Below are 20,901 nucleotides of genomic sequence, written 5' to 3' on the forward strand. Positions count from 1 at the left end.
TCTCTCTCTCTCTCTCTCTCTCTCTCTCTCTCTCTCTCTCTCTCTCTCTCTCTCCTCTCTCTCTCTCTCTCTCTCTCTCTCTCTCTCTATTTTCACTCAAACGAACAATTTACTGCAGTTTAATCAGACCCGACAGCTCACAGTAAATTCTAACTGTCCTACTAATTACACAGGGCCATTAAACAACAAAACCTTGTTCTGTAAAATGCAGCAGTTTATGGGGGAAGTGGATGCACAGATTGAGTTATTAGGTATCAGCGTTGATATATGAGGTAATGGGTTTAAGGTAGTAAACTGATGAGGTATCAGGTTTGAGGGAGATAGCAGGTTTAATATATGAGGCATCAGAACTGAGGCATGGGATATCAGCACATTTTGCATTTTTAAGCTTGTGAGAGTGCATGGACACCCACTGATGCATGCTGGGATTATATATTTGCAAGTCGAACGGAATTGGGCCTTCAGCAAAAAAAAAAACTCAGTCTCAGTCATTTTAAGTATTCACATATGCATTTCTACAAACATATTTCTTCATTTTTGCATTTTATTTGAGATGTTATAATACTATTAGAATACGAAAACAATTTTCTTATCTTTTTGTCTGTGTTTCTTTCCTGCATAGCCATAGGTGTACAGATGTCTCTTGAGATGTTGGAAAAAAGGCTTTGGTCCGTAGCCACTCAGGTACTAAAACTAATATATACTGCAATTATACAATTATACTGTGTACAAAGTATTAATAGATTTATGATTAATATAAATATAATAATAAAAAAAAAAAAAAATATATATATATATATATATATATATATATATATATATATATATATATATATATATATAATTATTATTCTTTTTTAAATATATAAATTATATATTTATTTTATATTATATTATATAACAAATGTCAACAGGATGTCTCTCTCCACAAGGATATGCACACCAGCATGTGTGCGATACTGCCCGGATGGGTCTTATCTGTTTAAACATTGTGCATTTGATGGGAAGTGAAAACAAACACAATAATGTTAGTGGTGACACTCCTAGCACAGGCTTTTGTTTGATATTTATAATACAAACAGAAGATGTTACGTGTTGAGAGAGGAGTGGAAGAGTCCAGAAGGCATTCGAAAAGAATAAGGAGAGGAGGTGATATCACTCTCTGCATCCTCCTCAGGGAGAACACTCTCCCTTTTTTCTGGTACCCCTGGGATTTTCAATGCCTGAACGCTCTTCCACCTCAGCTGGCACATTACCACTGAGTCTGTGTTCACTCCTGACTGCAATATATTAACTAATGCCACCACAGTGATTATTCTTACTGTTAAATGTTTGAAATGTTCAAATACAAATCCATTAAGAAAATCTTAATGGATCAATAACAGTGCAGAATCCATAATGATTAACTACAATGCAGAACATGACACACTGTAAGAAGAAATTTGAAGAAATATGCATGCTGTTAGAAAGAGACCGACATGTCAGTGTGTAAATTGTGCAAGGTTATTTTAGTTTTACCATAGTTTTACGGTACATGAGACACAAACACAAGCTCAGTTTGTCACAAGAGCACACGTGCATCATCCTTAATGAAGCAAGATAAATTTACTTGCGAAGCAGTTTAATTTTAAAGATAGAATATTATGAGTAAATATACAAGTATTCAAAAGTTTGGGGTCAGTAAGATTTTTTTTTTTTTAAATGTTTTTGAAAGAAGTCTCTGATAAAAGTCTGATAAAAAATAAATATTATGAAATATCATTACAATTAAAAACATTTTTTTGTCAATTTTGATATTTTTTGTAATAAAAGGAATTTATTTCTGTGATGACAAAGCTAAATTTTTGAACTCCAGTCTTTAGTGTCACATGATCCTTCAGAAATCATGCTGATTTGCTGCTCAAGAAACATTTCTTAATTCATTATCAATGTTAAATACAATGTGCTGCTTAATATTTTTGTTGAAATCATGATACATAAAAAGTATTAATTTCTTTCAAAAGTAGTGTATATTAAAAATATATTGATCCGAAAACTCTTAATGTCATTATTAAGTAAATGTATGTTTTACAGGAAAACAATAATCTCTCAGTAGGCCACTCAAATGCTTCAATTGAGATAAGATCAATTAGATACGGATGAATCAAAATTAAATTGAGACATGATCTATGGATCTTTAACAGTAGCTGTAGTAAATATTCACAGGTCCTTATGAGAGGATTGTTTTCCTGTCCCTATTTTCATCTGATACATGGCTAGAGTAAACGCACACAGGAGCCTGCACAGATCATGTGATGGCTCAAAGGCAGGACAGCAGTGTTATAAGCAAGAGTTGAGTTTGAAGCTATCAGTCCTGAAATGTTTTCTTTTCCTTTTTTCACTACTGCTGCATATTATCTGGATGGACACCAGGCGAATGACACAGATGTATGTACTCACTACAAACAAGAGAATTTACACAATACTCTGCAAAACGTAATGCTCAGTTTCTCTGTCTTTGTCAATGTCTGTTTATCACAGTGTTCTGGTGTAGAGGGGGTTTGTCCTCTAAGCTGTACTGATAATGCGGTGAGTATTATACAATATAGTATTTATAATGCATAAATGGTCGGTATCTAGAGCATTTGTGGACATATCAGTGAAAGTATGTATCACCATTCCTCCATCAAACTAATTCAATCTGACAAAATGCTTTTTCTTTATTGTGTTTACAGGACGTCAACTGCTACGTCATTGACAGTAATGGCTTCATCATCATCTCTAAGGACAGGACTGATGTAAGAGCACTTAAAGTGACAGGATAAGGTCAACACAAAATGCCATTTGCAACCCACTAAACATCTGTAATGATGCTAAAATAGGCATTTCCGAGTGAAACTGAATATTAACACGTAGGGAAAGATGCCATTTTATCCACTGTTAAGGGATTGGACTGTGAAAAGTGTCCGGTACACACCAGAATGAAGCCAGACCTGAAAGTTCAATACTGACTACTATTTACATGCTATTACATTTAAGAACTTTTTACATGAAACTCTCCGTGTGTGTGTGTGTGTGTGTGTGTGTGTGTGTGCGTGTGTGTGTGTGTGTGTGTGTGTGTGTGTGTTGTAGTGTAAATCACTGGAAATTTAGGTTAAGATTGTCACGTTCTGGTTCACAAATATACAGGAACAGAAGAAAGTGACAACAAAATCAAACTGAACATAACTGTTACAAAGATGGGGAAATGAAACGCAGTAAAACAATATTTTGCCATTTAAATGGTTCCATTGAAAGCAGGTCACAGTAAAAAAAAAAATCAATGAAGTCATGAAATAAAATGGTTCTAAAATAAGGACATTGTGCTGTGAATAACACAGATTAAAAAAAGCTCTATTTACCACTGACTCAGCATAGGAAAGTGACTGTGAAAATGAATAAATAAATAAATAAATAAATGAATGAATGCATGAGGTGTTTTCCATCATTAGTAGAGATCCTATGAGAGAGAGAGAGAGAGAGAGAGAGAGAGAGAGAGAGAGAGAGAGAGAGAGAGAGAGAAGGAGAACAGTGCATCATCAGGGTAAATATAGAGAAGGGGAGGGATAACAGAGGTTATCTGAATAATTCAGCGTGCTGGTGCGGTAAACGCTGACTCTGATGTTGGGCTGCAGCGTTACAGGGCCCAAATGACGTTTAAAATTCGATTTCAGTGCTTTATCAAACAGTTAAGTCAAGATGTATGCGGCGTTAAAGCTAATACAGACGCATTCATTCTGAACTGTCATTGTTCCTATCGTGAACGAGAAAGAGATCCTGGTGAAATAAATAATAAATAACAATGTCTTGAAGTCTCTCTATTCTCTGTATCTGTAGGTTGGCAGGTTTCTGGGGGAAATCGATGGGTCGGTAATGTCACAGCTCTTGAGAATGGGCATGTTTAAAAGGTTAGAGAACTTCTTTTTGTTTTTCCATCATCAGGCCGAACAGTTCTAAGAACAGTAAGGAACGGTTCCAGTTATATTTCCACTTGAGATTGGAACTGGAATTCTAAGAAAGAATTCTTAATTTATTATCAATGTTGAAAACAGTTGTGCTGCCTAATATTTTTTGTGGAAACCATGATACTGGTAGAGCTGTGCGTGTAGTGACGTCGCCACTCACTTTCCTGTTGCCTGGCTGCCAGTTTCCTGTAGCTGGCCAAGCACATTATTAGTTAATAATAAAATTAAAAGAAATATCTGATCATCCTCTCTAACACGGTCACTATTTACGTGTCATATCATGCAAATTCTTGCGCTACCAACCAAGGCAGCGATGGAAAAGTGGCTAATGGTTCCATGAAGAACTTTTAACATTCATGGAACCTTACAATTGCAACCTTACAAGCTCTTTATATATATATATATTTTTTAAATGTTTATGATCTTCACACTAGGAAAAATGGTTATATAAAAGAACCTTTCAGTGAACCATTTTTCGTAGTGTGAAGATCATAAACATAAAAAAAAAACAAAAAAAAAAACATTATTTTTAAAATGTGCATTTAATGTAAATGTGATGTACTGCATTAAGGTGTGTGTGTGTGTGTGTTTTCCACAGAGTGTTACTGTATGACTATCAGGGCATGTGTAAGGCGAATACTCACTCTTCTAGCGGCGCTCGACCCCTGCTAAGTGTAAGCATTCTGCTGTCTGTTTTAATAACGTCTACCAGAACACAACAGTCAGATGCTATCAGTGTAACATGTAATACATTACATTGCTGCTCTTGCAATCCATTGTGGTATGACTTTATGAGTGGAGGTCACAGGTCAGGGCTGATCTAGAAAAAAAGACTTGGCCTTCACACCACGATCACAAAGATGGTGATGGTGTCGAGAAAAAAAAGACGAGATATGTGTCATGAGCTCTTGCACAGAAATTCTCAGTGTAACTGAAATGAAAGGATGCCATCTTGATTCTTTTATTCTCTTTTTCCCTTCGTTCTGCTTTTCTTTCTTCCCTCAGCCCTTTTATAATCTCCTGGCAGCACTGAAATGGTTCCTATCGAACTTCTTGCTGTAAGTGTGGCTGTTTTTCTGCTCTTTACGACATCAGTGAGTTCATCGCTTGTAAAATCAGACGTTTTTTCTCCGCCAGGTTTTTACTGGACTTCAACATCTACGGTCTTTGGCATTCCGATCACTTTGTGGAGGGTATGTGTAAAGTAAACTAGATATAAATACTGCATTCATTTGTGTTACTCACCTGTTTGTATGGCCGTTCCTGTGTCTTCCTTCATCTTCACCTTCATCGTTTGCCCTTTTATTTCTTTAATTCTGTAACCTTCCTTCATCTTGATGTGTCACAGCCAAAGCCTTATTCCATTCAGGTAAGTGCCGTTTCCATCACTGTGTGTGATATTGCTTGTGCTGTGTGTGAAAAAGAGAGAGCAGAGAAAGATTTGGTCATGGCTTTCATGTTGTTATTCATGATCAAAAGTGATTTTATGAAAGTATCCTATAGCTGATGTTATTTGAGGATAAAAGGACATTGCATTCTTTAATCCATGGGTTTGCTTTGTAGCTGGTAAGAAGTCAAAGGGAGGCATTCTGCAGCCATGTGACACTGAGTATCCCAGCTTCGTCTACGAGCCGTCAATCAAAGAAACCAACAGCCTGATCAAGTGTGGGAGATGTCAAAAGTAAGAACTCACATAGATCATTTGACCAAAGATGGTATTGCAATGCAATTTCTTGTTATTCATATATTAAAATATACATATATTTTTGTATGTATATAATTCAAGTCGCATTTGCAAAACGTAAAATTGTAATTACTAGAGCCTTAAGTTGTTCTTAGATTTATAAATGCATACTGTAGTTTTCAACCATACGTTTGAAATACAGTATATTCTGTGCTCAGTATATTTAACAGTATATTTTATATATATATAAAAAATAAGTTGTAAGTGTGGAATTATAAAGTCACAATTTCAAGACACAAGAGACGGAGGGCAAACGAAGTCCTATGCTCTCAGTCAGCTCTAATGCCTTCCTCTCTATTTGACGCCCTCTAGTGACAAATTATATACTGGAAAATAAGGTTACAGTATAACTAAAAAGAAATGATTTAATATAGGCCAGATTAAGCATATTGCCAATCTAGACAATTACAGTAATATAAGGTTTGTCTATATTCTTAATGAATATTAATGAATATTAGCTGGTTAGTTCAAATGTTTTGAAATTAAATCAATATTCAGGGTAGACTTGAAAGATAGTGTAGAACCTACTGTATTGTTCGTGCCTACTCTAGTATACAAACTAATATGTGTGTGTGTGTGTGTATATATATATATATATATATATATATATATATATATATATTATTATTATTATTAATAATAAGCATTCCCTTACTGGGGGGTTAGCCCAGGTTTTTTTTTTTTTTATTAAAATCCTAGAATCGCCCCTGGGATATGCCAAAAATATGAAAGAAAATAACCGTTTTAAAGCATATACCTTTATTTCCAGAATATTTTACTTACTTACTAATTATGGCTAGGAGTATTATAGTCCACATCTTTTTTCATAGTTTTTGAAAAAGTGAATATGGTACATGCATATATTTATCAAACTTCTGTACAAGTTCTCAGTTTACTTGCGTTCTAATTATACAACTATGTTAAGGTGATTTTCGTGCGTAGAGTGTTTTTCTTTTGGCACCGATAGCACAACTAGCAATATTGAATATTTTAGAAACATTATAATGAATTAATACAAATGACCTTATTTATGTTTGGTAAATGTACAATGCGATACTGATTCTAGCAGAAAGTTGCTATGGTTACCTCCTGTCGCATACTGGCTTGACTTGATAATCTATATTCAAGATGCTTGACGCGGATGAACCATGAAATTACATTTAGGACGGAAAAGTTTTTCCTGTGCGTTTTTCACGTACAGATGACACCATTGTCAAACACACGGATCTGCGAAAATGACTTAAAATGCTGTATTATGCTCCCAGGCTAGTAGTTGGTGATGTAACTTTGTAAAGAAAATACGCATGCGCATGACGTCACCGTTTTCACAAATTTCCGTTTTTGTAGTTTATACTTAGGGGCTGTTTACACAACACCGTTTTCAACTAAAAAGTAACACTTTTTATCCGTTTTGGCCATTCGTTTACATGACAACGGCGTTTTGGGTGCCTGAAAATTGGTTTCAAAGTTCGGCCTCCATGTAAACAACAAAAACGCGAATCTCTGAAGACGATGAAGTCATGCACATGCGTATTACGTGTTCAATCTATAGTGTTTCATCGCCATCTAATGGCCTGACAGCAGAATACAGCGTTTTTTAGTCGTTTTAGTCACTTCACCGTTTTAAGCATATCGTTGTCGTGTAAACATACCCTTAAGGGCCCTACACACCGGGACGAATGCGCGTTATTCGCCAGCATTTTTCAACGCGTTTTTTGTGTTGACACCCAAGCGATTTTCGCTGACGATGAGCCGAGTGAACATGCAAATTCATTCCCTGACATTAGATGGCGCTTAATGTAAAACAGAAACCACTCCATAACAGTTCTCTTTTATCAAGATTTTTGTAGTCGCTGTCGCATTTGTCATATAGTTCTTTATGTTCCGACACCAACAAGACCAGCAGCTCTACATTCATATTGCCTTGCATCTTCCTCGTCTTATTTCTTCCCGGCAGTGTAGACGCTACTTGGTGTATATCTTCTTCGCCGTTGCGTATGTGTGCTCGGCAAGACCGTTTTGTGTTTGAGCGCCCCCAAGTTGTGTTTTACTGTAACTTCAGAAGCTCCAGACACGTGAACAAAAGCGGCAATCTCATTGGTCGGATAGTTTTTGACGCGGCGCGTCAAACCAAAAAAACGAACCCGAGGCGTTTTTAAAAAAATGACGCTTTTACGCGTGCCGTTTTTCGCGCCGGTGTGCACACTCACATTGGCGCCCTTTGTTTAGTCACGAGGCGTTAAACGTCGGCGAATATCGTGCGCGAAATTCGTCCCGGTGTGAACAGGCCTTTAGATAATCATGGTATAGTTTTCAAAAACTTGCACTTTAAAACCAGTTTTCAAAAGTTTTCAGTCCCACAAAATGCTGTTGTCATATAAATGAATGGCCAAAATGCATAAAAAGATTTTACATTTTTAGTTGAAAATGGAGTCCCTTAATGACAAAGTAGTAATGATAGACAGGTGCAGGTGATTAGTTGACATTGTAACAAACAAGGGCAACTATGAAAAGATAACAATGGAGACAAGGGAAACGGGAACTAAATATACAGGACTTGAACCTTATGTTCAACAAGACAAGTCAAAAGGATATCAAAACAAATATAAGACACAGGGAAATCGTGACACCTCCCTAGGTCATCGAGACTTTTATTTTGATAGCGCCTCATGTAACTTATATCTACATTTTGTGGTTATTGAAATAAGTCCATTTGCTCTGGATTAATAAAGTTGTTCTGCAATAAGAATGCCATTAACTAGACTTGATCTCTCTTTTTCTTTTATTGCACGCAGGGTGTTCGTAATTAATCAGATTCCAGACAGTAACTTGCTGTTGGTGGTGGTCCAGGCAGATTGTGACTGTTCTCGGCAGTACGCACCCATCACCATGGAGCCCAAAGAGGTCAAATATATCCTTAAAACCCCAGCTAAATCAGGCTCCCCAGACCACACACTGAGGAGATGAATCACAGTTTTGAATGAGATCAGTTTAGTCACTTAAAGGTGCAAACAGTAAATTTACTTCATTAGAAAGGACAAATTTCACTCAAATTTCTGGGTGCACCTTTAAGTAAATCAAATTAAATTTATGTTCAAACATATCTTTATACGTTTTATAAACAAGCAACCAACTGTATAACAAAGTATATTCTATTTAAAAATATATATATTTGTGAAATGAATTGGGATCTGCTATAACGATGCTTTGTTTTTATTCTTGCTTTTTCTTCATTTTTTTCTTAACCGCTGAGCACACAATGCCTCAGTCAAATGTGACCGCATGAGATCTCAGAAGATACGAAGAAGGCCTGAGTCTTGTCATGCTTACCACCCTCAAGTAAACACACACATACTAGACGGCTCTCAGACATGCATTGCAAGGCTGCCTTCTGATTACAATCTGTCTACCTACAAAATAAGATTTTCAGATATTAAGAAATCTCTGATACATATTCTGTGTATCTTGTCTGTTTTAGGAAAATGCCAAGGACTGCGGAGGGGCTGTGGCAATCAGCCTGTCCATCATGCTGTTTCTAGCCTGTTTATCAGTGTCTGCACTCATCCGTCGATGACAGAGGGCCTGTTAAATGCCCAAGAGAGTCACCCATAGTGCACACACTCAACACAGCATGTTTTAATTAGCAATAATATGAGTTTAAACTAGAACACACCATTTTTCTACAGTGAAAAGTCTTTAATATCAAGTGTACTGTATGTAGCCTTACTCATTATTTGACAAATTTGTGGATTTTTTTTAAACAGTGCTGGGATTTTATGTCTTTGTCTGGAACAAAATGAGACCCACACAAGGACGAACAGAAGCCAAGCTTCATTGAACTATGACATTAGAGAAGGGAATTTGTGGCCAGTAGCTGACTGTAAGTGACTGTCTCTCTAGCCTATATAAAGCAGGAGAAAAGTGCACATTGTGTGTGTGTGTGTGTGTGTGTGTGTGTGTGTGTGTGTGTGTGTGTGGGTGTGTGTGTGTGTGTGTGTGTGTGTGTGTGTGTGTGTGTGTGTGTGAGAGAGAGAGAGAGAGAGAGAGAGAGAGAGAGAGAGAGAGAGAGAGAGAGAGAGAGAGAGAGAGAGAGAGAGAGAGAGAGAGAGAGAGAGAAAGAAAGAAAACAAGAATATTTAACATTGCTTTTCACAGCTGTCTTTGTCACCAGAGGACTAAAACATTATATGATAATGTCTCTCAGAGGATGTTTCAGGAAGATGTGTTGTATTTAAACCTTTGTTTTTTGGTTGTCTGTTCTGCAACTTGCACAATGTGTCAATTATAATAACTATGCATTATTAAAGGTACAATATGTAAGAATTTTGAATCAAAATATCCAAAAACCACTTGCACAGTGTTATATATTTCTTTCAATTATGTACATACATCCATTATGTACATTATCCTAAATGTTTCCAAGAATTTGAAAATTCAGAGAAATTCTAAATTTTAAATAGTGCCCATCCCTTGTCACTTGTCGCCTGTCAATGACGTAATACCCGTGTTATCCCTGGTTTCCGCTTGTACTGCCATAGTAACCATGGTGACAGATGTGGACAACTGCATAATGTTTAGTGGCATAATGTTCAAACATTATGAACCATGGCAGAACTAAGGAGGAACTATCGGCGTGGCGTTTTCGAGATGCGTCCCCGTCCGCGACAAACTTCGGCTTGACACAGAAGCCGCTCTTGCATACTTTATTAGACAGGTGAGCAAATGTACATACAACTAATCAATGTTATATAGCTCGACATGATGAAGTGTTAGAATATGATTAGTTTGTTATTCTAATGTTGATCTAGCTTACTGCTAGTCTCATATAGCCAACACTAACACATACAATAACATAACTTTCAACATAATGTCAAACTGTCAAATAAACTGACTTGTGTGAGTATTTTTCAGCACTTGCGTGTAACGTTAGTTCGGTAGAATGAAATGTCCTTATTCCTCTATATCCGATAAAAATATGAAAAATAAAATAAAAATGTAAATAATATTGTATTATTATAAAATAGCAGCACAACAGTTTCCAACATTGATAATAAATCAGCATATTAGGATGATTTCTGAAGGATCATGTGACACTGAATACTGGAGTAATGATGCTGACAATTCTGCTTTGCATCACAGAAATAAATTATATTTTAAAATATATTAAAATATAAAACCATTATTTAAAATTGTAATAATATCGTGAAATATGACTCTTTTTTCTGTATTTTTAAATCAAATTAATTCAGGCTTGATGAGCATAAGAGACTTCTAAAACATTATATTATGCTTTATTTTGGAAAATTATATTCAAAAACATTAAAAATAGTATTTTTCCAAACTTTTGACCAGTAAGCCTTCATATATTATAATATAATGGAGAATAATATAAATTGGCAAAATAACATCGTTTTGCTTGGTCTAAATGGCTTACTATCTGGGCTATTTTGTCAATTTCTATAATTTTCCATTATTCTATTGTGTGTTATCGTCTTTTTTGTCAACTTTTATTCTGGAAAATTGTCATGGGCCGTCAGGGACTCTTGATTTGTCAGCGTGAGCGCGTGCGGGGAGGAGGATCATAATCATCAGAGTCAGCGCAGCTCCGCAACAGCAGCAGCAGCTCAACAACACATCAGCCTGAATAATAGAGAATAAACATGAGCGATCACTGAGCGACTTTGTCTTGTCAACGGACGGCCATTCAGTTCGCTTTATTTTATCCTTATTTTGATCCCCGGGTGTCCGGCAAACTGTCTAATCTGGAGGAGGACGGGGAGGTGAGAATTTACAAATATGATGGTGGTGGAAATAAATCACAGTGGTGGTGCTGTTCTAAACAATCAGCTTTATGCAGACTGATGCTCATAATACATGATACAGAAGCAGATGTTATATGTGATAATCGCAATGCTTTTTTTGTTATATATCACCCGTCCGTTAAGATGTTGTGTGTTTTTGATAGACAAGGTATATTGATAAATGCAGTCTTCATTGAATACGGCCATCTATGTGGTGCATCCGCGTCAATGTATATGTTTTATCAACCTGTCAAACTGCATGTCACGTTCGCAAGGTCACGCACGCAGACGCGAGGCCGCGCGCGCTCAAATCAAGTTTTCGTTTAACGTTACCCCACAATGGCCCGTATTCATTTAAACATCAGTGACCGCAGCATGAGCAGGTGCAGTAACGTCCTCCTCAGTCCCGAACGGGTAAATGTAACTAACAAACAATGCTTAGACATCAATAATGCTAATTGAACAAAATCACAAAAGCGATTCGGTTTTTAGGCACGAGGCTGCAATTATTTGAGCTTCAGAACAACAACACTTTTGTTTGCGTGATATTGCTTAAAATACAGTTTCATAAACAAGCAGTTAATATCGAATATCTCACGTCTCGGGCAAAAACTGGTCAGTTGGTTGCTATAATTCTTCTGTCGACGAAAATAGTTCAAAAGAAGCCAAACCATCAAGTTGTGCGTGTATCCACACAGCAACGCGCACAGACTGAACGCCGCTCTGGAATATAGATTTCCTCACAAACTCCACTCCGGGTTTTTCCATTGTCGTACTAGCGATGACGAACTAGCCTCTATTTTAATTTACCCCAGTGTTATTTTGTAATTGCGATATAAATCAGATTAAATAACCCTTATTTACGAAATTATATTGTTATAATATTCAAAAATGTAAAATGAATCTTTTGGCTATATTTGTTTATTGTTGGTCATGGTGCTGTGACTAGAATGATGATGATAATTATTAATATTATTAATAATTACATTATGATCTACAAAATAATATAAGTCACAATGAGTCCATTTACAATTGTTGTAATTATTAAAATATTTCATAGACAAACATGTGTTTTGTTCATAAGTTGGGCTTTTTGGTGGAGGTTGCATTCATTTGTATTCTGAGAACTCTGCTTTGCAAATGATTTTCCTGTTACAGACCAGCGTGGCCATGACGGGAGGCATGGCAGCGCCCCTCCCCATGAGCAACCATACACGTGAGAGAGTCACCGTGGCCAAACTCACGCTGGAGCACTTCTACAGCACCCTGCTCACCCAGCATGAGGAGCGGGAGATGAGGTAACCATGGCAACAGCGACCCACCACACCTGCTTCCTCCAGCCATATCACTCAACGTATCAATTCAATCAAGTGTTATTTGATTAGAATAAATCTAGTTTGTTGTGACTGGTCATAATGCAGTTGTTCTCCCCCGTTTCAGGCAGAAGAAGCTGGAGAATTTGATGGATGAGGAGGGTTTACCCGATGAGGAGGTGAGATGCCCTCAGAGAATCTATCTATGCTGACCGTAGAAGTACTTCACATTCTGGTTATATTCCGAATGACTTTCTGAGTTAATAATCACAGAAGTGTCAACAAAGCAAAAACTGGTTTTGCTTATCTGCGAAGTGATTTGAATAGGACTCAGACTGTTTGCTTAGTGCTTAGTTACCCTGCTTTGAGTACGCCAGATAGATTTAATGTATGACTAACACCAAAAGAGTATTCAATATATTTGGCTGAGTAGTGTCTGGTTTTTTTTGTCGTAGAAGAGCATGAGGCGCTCTCTGCACGCTCGTAAGGAGACCGAGTTTCTGCGTCTCAAAAGGACCCGCCTTGGTCTTGATGACTTTGAGTCCCTCAAAGTGATTGGGAGAGGAGCATTTGGAGAGGTGTGTCTATTGCTGTGTTCCAAACTTTGACGTGTACCGTCTTCTCAGGCAACATCCTAGCCGAAATGGAAGTGACTGATATGAAACGCTCTTCATAAGCAAGCCACATACTGTAACTAGCTCTCTTCATGTGACTCACAGTTGAGCCCAGTAGAGTTTGGTGTTAAACATAGACCTGTTTTATATGGATTTTTCAGTATTCTATGAAATATAAGTATGCTTATAATCTTTCTCTCAACTTGTCCACCATATTGGATGAATCTGAGCTTGTGCAATGCGTTCTGGGATTTCCTTTTCCAATAAGTACAATGATAAACTTCCTTAGAAAATGAGGCATCATAATGTTGATCCCTACTTTTAGGAGCACACCTATAATGCCCTAAAATGTTGTCTAGTTAGGCAGCTCTTTAGGATTTGAAACAGAACCATTGTGTGTTTGTACCAATGTTATTTAAGTACTATATATATACTATTTTAGTGTTTATTAATAGTTTGAATTTGCCTATATTTTTATTATTTCATTTTTCATTTTAATTTGTTAAATTTCTTATCATTTTCTTATTTTTCTTAATATTTTGGTTTAATATTTCTACATTTTATTTTATTTTTATTTCAGTATTTTTAGTACTTAAACTTATTTCAGTTAATTGCCAGGGCAAAATTTCTAAATGTTTGTTTAGTTTAAGTTTTTCATTCAATATTTATATTTTATTTCAACTTTATTTCAATTAACAAAAATGTTTTTAATAGTGTCAGTTAGCAAAACACTGTTTTTTAGTAATCATCCTCATCGACTTCTTTGTTTTTCCAGAATTTTCCAGAAAGGAATTTAAGTAAAGTTAAGCTTACATTTCACTGAAAATCCCAACGATTCTCCAAAAATGTTGTGTTGTATTCAGGTGCGCCTGGTTCAGAAAAAGGACACAGGTCACATTTATGCCATGAAGATCCTCAGGAAAGCAGACATGTTAGAGAAAGAGCAGGTATGGACAATCGATTCCATTCAAAGCTGCAGTAAGCGATTTCTGTGAAACCAAAACAAACACGCACCTACCCAAAAGGATCTCCCTATCCTGACAGGTCCACCCCCAAATTCACAAACGCTATGCAACATAGGCACCTCCCCCCTAACGATTGGACACGTCCATTAATGCTGATTGGATACAAGTGCATTTTTGTGCTCGGTCCAATCCAATTTTAACAACGTTTCTCAGAAATTGCTTACTGCACCTTTAATTCAGCAATCTCCGACAGTCACCTCTCTGCCATACCGATCCACTGATTATATCTCTCCTCACCTGTATGTCTCCCTGCGGCAGGTGGCTCATATCCGGGCCGAGAGAGACATCCTGGTGGAGGCTGATGGCGCCTGGGTAGTTAAGATGTTCTACAGCTTTCAAGATAAACGTAATCTGTATCTCATCATGGAGTTTCTGCCTGGAGGTGAGGACAGATGTACAACATGTCACATGTGCTTTACTGATGTAACAGTGAGAGATTTAGAACTGGAAAAGTACTAACAACAGTCTGCTAATAGCAGCACCATGGAAAGTCCTATTTTTAGAGCAGCTGCCCAGAGGCTGTAACTCTTGAGTGTGTGTTCAGGAGATATGATGACTCTGCTGATGAAGAAAGACACACTATCGGAAGAAGCTACGCAGTTTTATATCGCAGAGACGGTTCTGGCCATTGACTCTATTCACCAGCTGGGCTTCATTCACAGAGACATCAAACCTGACAACTTGCTGCTTGACTCCCGGGTGGGAATTCATCTTCATCTCTCTTATTTGCTCACACACAAACAAAATAACATCTTAAACTGAAATGAGTGGGTTTCTGGAAGGCTTTTGTACTCTGAAACTGAACACCTCATAACAGACTGTGTCTTTATGATTTGTAGGGTCATGTCAAGCTGTCTGACTTTGGCCTCTGCACAGGCTTGAAGAAGGCCCATCGGACTGAATTTTATCGGAACCTCACGCACAACCCTCCCAGTGACTTCTGTGAGTAACCAACATACGTACACAAATTACACAGAGAAACGGTACTGACATTTTTTTAATCTTTTACTATATAAAAGTCATATCATAAGAAATCAATTTACCTTGACTATTAAAGCATACTAAAACTATGTGGTTCGCATACAGGGAACCAGGACTCACTTGGGGTGCCTGAAAATCATTTAAAATAAGACAAAACAAGTAAATATCTAGATAGTTCTTATTTTATTTTATATTTTTTTTTGTCTTTGATTCCCACAGTCTTGGAAAACCTAAATATTTGAGGAAGCTTTATTTTATACATGTAATTTTCAGACCTGGAAAAGTCAAGAACATTAATAAAATCTTAATTCCATGGGGATTTTATACATGTATCTAATTAAGCTCTAAAAAAATGTATTAGGTTGAAATTGTGAGTTAAAATATTTAAAAACAAATATTTATCCAGTAAATCACAAACAATTGGAAAAGTCATAGGGCCTTCAAAAACTGTTGTACACAGTGGCATTGAGTTAAAAATGTTAAGAACCACTACTGCAACTTCCTACTCAGTTTAAAAAGACCATTTATAGATGATGCCTATCAATGATGCCTATTCAATACTCAGAAAGCTTTTCTTCTCAGTGATAGTGGGGTAATAGAAATAGGATAGACTAATTACCAACAGAGTCCCTTATCATTCCAGTCTGACTTTGACACAAAATAGCAAAATAACATGTTTCCATCCACCTATTTTTATGCACATTTTGGGATATCACATAAAAAAAAACTTCTGGAAACGCCAAGTATGCATAAATTCTAAAAATGTGCATAAATAAATGTTTTTTTCTGATAAGAAGACATGCACAAACTACGATGGAAACAAAATAGTTTAATCCCTTTACCTAAATCCCTCGATGTGAATCCCTCAAAAAACTCTTTGTGACTTTACACCAGGCATCCAAACGCAAGTTAGCATGACAGCGTTAATTCTGTTTTGTCTGAGTGCTCTGAGACTCAAATAATTTACAATGTAGGAAAAAAGATTCCCTGATTGCAGCAACTTCCATCTTTATATTTTCCTGGAAATTGCTGTTTTGTTCTCTTGAACACAAGGGAGGAACGCTGCTTTATTCGCAAATGTTTTATGCGATATTCCAATTTTGTGCACAAGTTAAATTTTCAACTTTGGATGGAAACATGATGTTATAAGTAGACCTGAAGGGATAAAAAAAGTATGACCCTTTTAAAGAAAAAAATTAACTGTATTTGCTCTGCTTCAACCTCCTTTAGCCTTCCAAAACATGAATTCAAAACGGAAAGCAGAAACATGGAAGAAGAACCGAAGACAGCTGGTAAGAGAGTGTCTTTGTGTTACAGAACAGAAAATTCCTGATAGTGTCAATGGCTCATTCCTCTAATATACAGGCATATTCAACCGTCGGGACGCCGGACTATATCGCCCCTGAGGTCTTCTTGCAGACGGGCTACAACAAGCTGTGTGACTGGTGGTCTCTTGGAGTGATAATGTATGAGATGTTGATAGGTTAGTAACTTCAAAACACTAAGTGAACGTGTTCAGATCAGGCCAGTCATCGCTTTCTGTAAAAGCCTTTTACTGTAGGCTTTTCCTGCGCTGAAACAGGTGTTTGTTTTGTTTTCCTGTTCCAGGCTACCCACCCTTCTGTTCCGAGACGCCACAGGAAACCTACAGGAAGGTCATGAACTGGCGAGAAACGCTAATTTTCCCTCCAGAAGTCCCCATTTCAGAGAGAGCCAAGGACTTGATCCTTAGGTCAGAAACATTACCGTATCCGTTACACAAACCGAATAGGAGAAAGCGGCAGTCGATTTACTGTACAATTCGAAAAACAAAACACCACTGGACTTTTGAGGTTAAAATGATTGGTTCCTTCAAGTAAAGAGTGCCACCGCTTTCAAAAATGAGCTTGTCATTACTTGAGATCATTTGATCTGACAAAACTGTTTGATATGTTTTCAGGTATTGCACAGATCCAGAAAACAGGGTTGGATCAGGAAGTGTGGATGAAATCAAATCTCACCTTTTCTTTGAGTCCGTGGACTGGGAGCATATCAGGTACAACTGCACACACACTTTTCTGTGTTCTTTACGTCATCGCAGTGTCGTCTAGAACGGCAAAAGCACTCAAAATGTTAATGTAATCAAGCTTTTTGTGCGTACGATCATAGAGAACCACTGTTTGAAGTTGATAACTAAATTTAACTATTTCACTGCTCACAGAGAGAGACCTGCTGCTATTTCCATTGACATCAAGAGCATTGATGATACATCCAACTTTGACGACTTTCCAGAGTCAGATATTCTACAGCCAGGTACCGTAAACCATTTTTGATAATAAGTTCAAACTTACAGACATACTGTACATAATAAGAAAACTTATTTTGAATCGGCATTGAAATTGTGCATCTCCACAAATGTAAGACCTGTTCACAGCCAGAACAATCCTAAAGTAACTATAACGCAATCTTTAGCATACACATGTTCAAAGCATCAGTGTTACTAATGGCATCACACTACCCAGGGGGCACTACGTGAATTACCTCTCATCTCGACAAATCACATGATTGCAAGCAGAGTCAGTCTACCCTATCGGAGAGTTCTCTTTTATGATACTAATTTGAATAACCTGAATGAATGACATTGACACCTAATGTAGAGGCTAGTCTTGCAAGGAATTCCGTATTACTATCATACAGTTCTGCGATTACTATTTTAGCCTGGCTTCAGAAGGGGACCAAAAGGATGTGTGAGTCAGACACAGAACTTCAAACAGAGAAAATATCTTTAGACATCGTCCGTGAGCAGAAAACTAAGCTAACCAGCGGTACTAATGAGAAGTCTGCTGTAGCAGCAGCACAAACACCTGAAGAAGCAGCAGCAAACATTACTGCTACTACCACAGACAATGATGATGTTAACAATAACGTCAGTAACCATGAGTGTTGGTTAAAAGATCAAATTATGTATTTTTTAGGGCTGTTAAACGATTAATTGCGATTAATCGCATCCAAAATAAAAGTTTGTGTTTACATAATTTATGTCTGTGTACGGAGTATAATTATTTTCTATATATAAATACACACACATGCATATATATATTTAAGAAAATGTGTTATTTATATATAAAATATTTATATATAATATAAATTATATATAATATAAATATATATACACAGTATATACATGCAAATATTTCTTAAATATATACATGCATGTGTGTGTATTTATATATAGAAAATAATTATACTCCGTACACAGACATAAATTATGTAAACACAAACTTTTATTTTGGATGCGATTAATCGCGATTAATCGTTTGACAGCCCTAGTATTTTTGCTCCCAGAACAACTGGCTGATTTTCAAAGACCATAAGCTTGGCTCTAAATTATGTATACTTTATGTATAAAATATATTTCATGTATAAAACATATTTCAAATGTGATAATGATTTGCATTTTCCAGCCAGTGCTCAAGAGAGTACCGACACTTTTTTTTTTTCTACTTCAAGCACTCATTTACTTTTCTAATAAGATGACTATAAGGATAGCTTTGTTAGCATCCACACCACTCTGTTTATCAGTGCACACTACAGTTATGTTGTCTGCCGCTTTAAATGCTTGAGCTCTTTAAAATTACATTTTATAAATGCATTTCATGTCTCTTTTGGTTGTTCTGACTAACCTCTTCACCAATCATTTCAGTGACAAATGTAACAGAACCAGACTTCAAGTCCAAGGACTGGGTTTTCCTCAACTACACCTACAAACGCTTCGAGGGACTGACACAGCGTGGCACCATCCCCACTTACATGAAGGCGGGCAAGGCGTGAAACTGGAACAGATGGTCTGGAAGAGAAGGATTAGAATGTAAATGACAATTCATATGCAGATATCTGCAGATGAAAAGCTTATGCACTGCCGCTTTGTGCTACACATTAGACCTGTTCTCAGAGGAGTCCCTGGTGACGATAAAAATGAAAATGGAAAAAAAAAGAAGCATACTTATATGGCCAAACATATGGAGAGAATATCTTGTCCTGCTGCTCTGCTAAAAGGAGACAAAAAGGTTGTCCAAATGCTCTTCAACACTGGATCAAACAGGGTCGCAGATTTAAAAAAAGGGAAGCATATACATCACTGAAGCCTTATGTTCAGAAAATATAGGATGTTATAACCTCAAACCTCTTAGGTGACAAAATTGCAATAAAGTTGATTTCTCTCAGTCACTTTTTAGCTTCTTTCCCCCAGGAAGTTGAGAATCTATATAGACCCAAATGAGATGCACATTGTTAGACATACTGTATACACTGTATAATATAGTTAACTACCTGATGCTGAATATTTCCCACAAGTGTATTTGTGCAGTTGTTTTGTTGTATGATTGAATCCTGCCTAGAAGAAACTTGATGAGGAGATGAACTTGAACGGGTTTATGTCAGTGCCAGTGAGCAGCCAGTCCTCCTCTTCCTGTTCCTGTACATTTCATCCACCCAAAGTCATGTAGTTGATTCAGTTTTGTTTGAGTGTGAGCATTGTTCACCTATGCAACCATTTGTGTTGTTCTGTTGTAACTCATGCAAGATGTAGCTTCAATCAGTGGTTTTTAAGGGAAGATCAATCATGATAAAAACGTGCCCTCCCAAGTTTTACAAATCTACAGGGTTTAAAAGGATAAAAGTAATTGCTAATTTGCAAGAACATTTTAGCATATTGTCTGCAAAATTAACATGAACAAAACTTTAACCAAATAACAAGTACATGATGGTCAGTAAAGAACACAAATTGGTGAGTGAACTGCCAGTGTATGTTGTGTTTAAAGATGACAAGTTTTAGTGAAGTTTTTGCGTTATCATTTACAGAGTTAAAGACATCTCAGCCAGTAACATCATACAGCACTCGAATAATATGTTCATCCAAATGTAATCATCTCTTACTAGCTGTCTTAGTTGTTGAAGATGTATAGTGTCTTGACATCTGCTGTTGTGCATGACTGCAAATGACTGGCCTAATAGAAAGACTGAAGAGAGAGCAAATGCTGTAGCTTACGTGTAAGAGATTGGTGCTGTTTTTTTTTTTTTATTATTATTTAATATATTCACTTATGTTAATTTGTTATTTGTTGAATGGTGTAAAAATGTAAAAGCAAGAAATAAATGTTAAAAATGTGGAAAGACTTCACGACTGAAAATCGATGGACGTCAAGCGCCCTCTAGTGGTGATTTCTATAACTACAACACAACGGGATTTTTCCCCAAAAAAAGTTTACTCAGTGCTACTTTCAAAGGCTCTTTGAAAACGAAAATGATTATTATGTTTATATATATTATATGTAATCATATAAATGATCGATAGTTTGACAAATGAACGTATATTAATAATATAATGATAATATATCATGTAGCACGATGAGTGTGATTTCTTATTGGCTCAGCAGTGTTTGGGATCCGCCTATGTGCCCAT

General features: G+C 36.7%; 2 protein-coding genes across 3 annotated transcripts in view; both read left to right on the plus strand.

Moving 5' to 3' along the window:
* The window catches only part of cacna2d4a (calcium channel, voltage-dependent, alpha 2/delta subunit 4a), a 39,084-nt gene extending 29,016 nt beyond the window's left edge, over positions 1-10,068 (plus strand). The window contains exons 27-39 of the mRNA XM_079868244.1: positions 623-684; positions 2,413-2,427; positions 2,521-2,568; positions 2,715-2,777; positions 3,856-3,926; positions 4,582-4,657; positions 4,989-5,041; positions 5,121-5,176; positions 5,332-5,352; positions 5,547-5,664; positions 8,523-8,638; positions 8,984-9,066; positions 9,206-10,068. Coding sequence (XP_079724370.1) covers positions 623-684; positions 2,413-2,427; positions 2,521-2,568; positions 2,715-2,777; positions 3,856-3,926; positions 4,582-4,657; positions 4,989-5,041; positions 5,121-5,176; positions 5,332-5,352; positions 5,547-5,664; positions 8,523-8,638; positions 8,984-9,066; positions 9,206-9,301 — 878 coding nt within the window. The 3' untranslated portion in view covers positions 9,302-10,068. The remainder of the gene's footprint in view (positions 1-622; positions 685-2,412; positions 2,428-2,520; positions 2,569-2,714; positions 2,778-3,855; positions 3,927-4,581; positions 4,658-4,988; positions 5,042-5,120; positions 5,177-5,331; positions 5,353-5,546; positions 5,665-8,522; positions 8,639-8,983; positions 9,067-9,205) is intronic.
* Positions 10,069-11,188: 1,120 nt separating this feature from the next.
* Positions 11,189-19,347, plus strand: stk38l (serine/threonine kinase 38 like). Of its 2 annotated transcripts, none has more exons than XM_079868246.1 (14): positions 11,189-11,507; positions 12,687-12,826; positions 12,969-13,020; positions 13,297-13,419; positions 14,319-14,402; positions 14,739-14,862; positions 15,025-15,179; positions 15,320-15,422; positions 16,692-16,753; positions 16,827-16,944; positions 17,070-17,193; positions 17,401-17,496; positions 17,662-17,753; positions 19,144-19,347. In XM_079868246.1, the coding sequence occupies exons 2-14, from the start codon at positions 12,699-12,701 to the stop codon at positions 19,269-19,271; spliced, it is 1,389 nt and encodes a 462-aa protein (XP_079724372.1). In that variant the 5' UTR covers positions 11,189-11,507; positions 12,687-12,698; the 3' UTR covers positions 19,272-19,347. The 2 variants fall into 2 exon arrangements, with proteins under 2 accessions (XP_079724372.1, XP_079724371.1); XM_079868245.1 differs by lacking the exon at positions 11,189-11,507 and adding an exon at positions 11,846-11,942.
* The last annotated feature ends 1,554 nt before the right edge of the window (positions 19,348-20,901 follow it).

This window comes from Squalius cephalus (assembly GCF_949319135.1).
Source record: "Squalius cephalus genome assembly, chromosome: 4".
Lineage (NCBI taxonomy): Eukaryota > Metazoa > Chordata > Actinopteri > Cypriniformes > Leuciscidae > Squalius > Squalius cephalus.

Bases quoted from the DNA above. Each gene is read 5' to 3' on its own strand.
- stk38l (XM_079868245.1), top strand. From the start codon at position 11,868: ATGGCCCGTATTCATTTAAACATCAGTGACCGCAGCATGAGCAGGTGC. The intron at 14,403-14,738 runs GTATGGACAATC...TCCCTGCGGCAG, and splicing joins ACATGTTAGAGAAAGAGCAG to GTGGCTCATATCCGGGCCGA. The intron at 15,423-16,691 runs GTGAGTAACCAA...AACCTCCTTTAG, and splicing joins CAACCCTCCCAGTGACTTCT to CCTTCCAAAACATGAATTCA.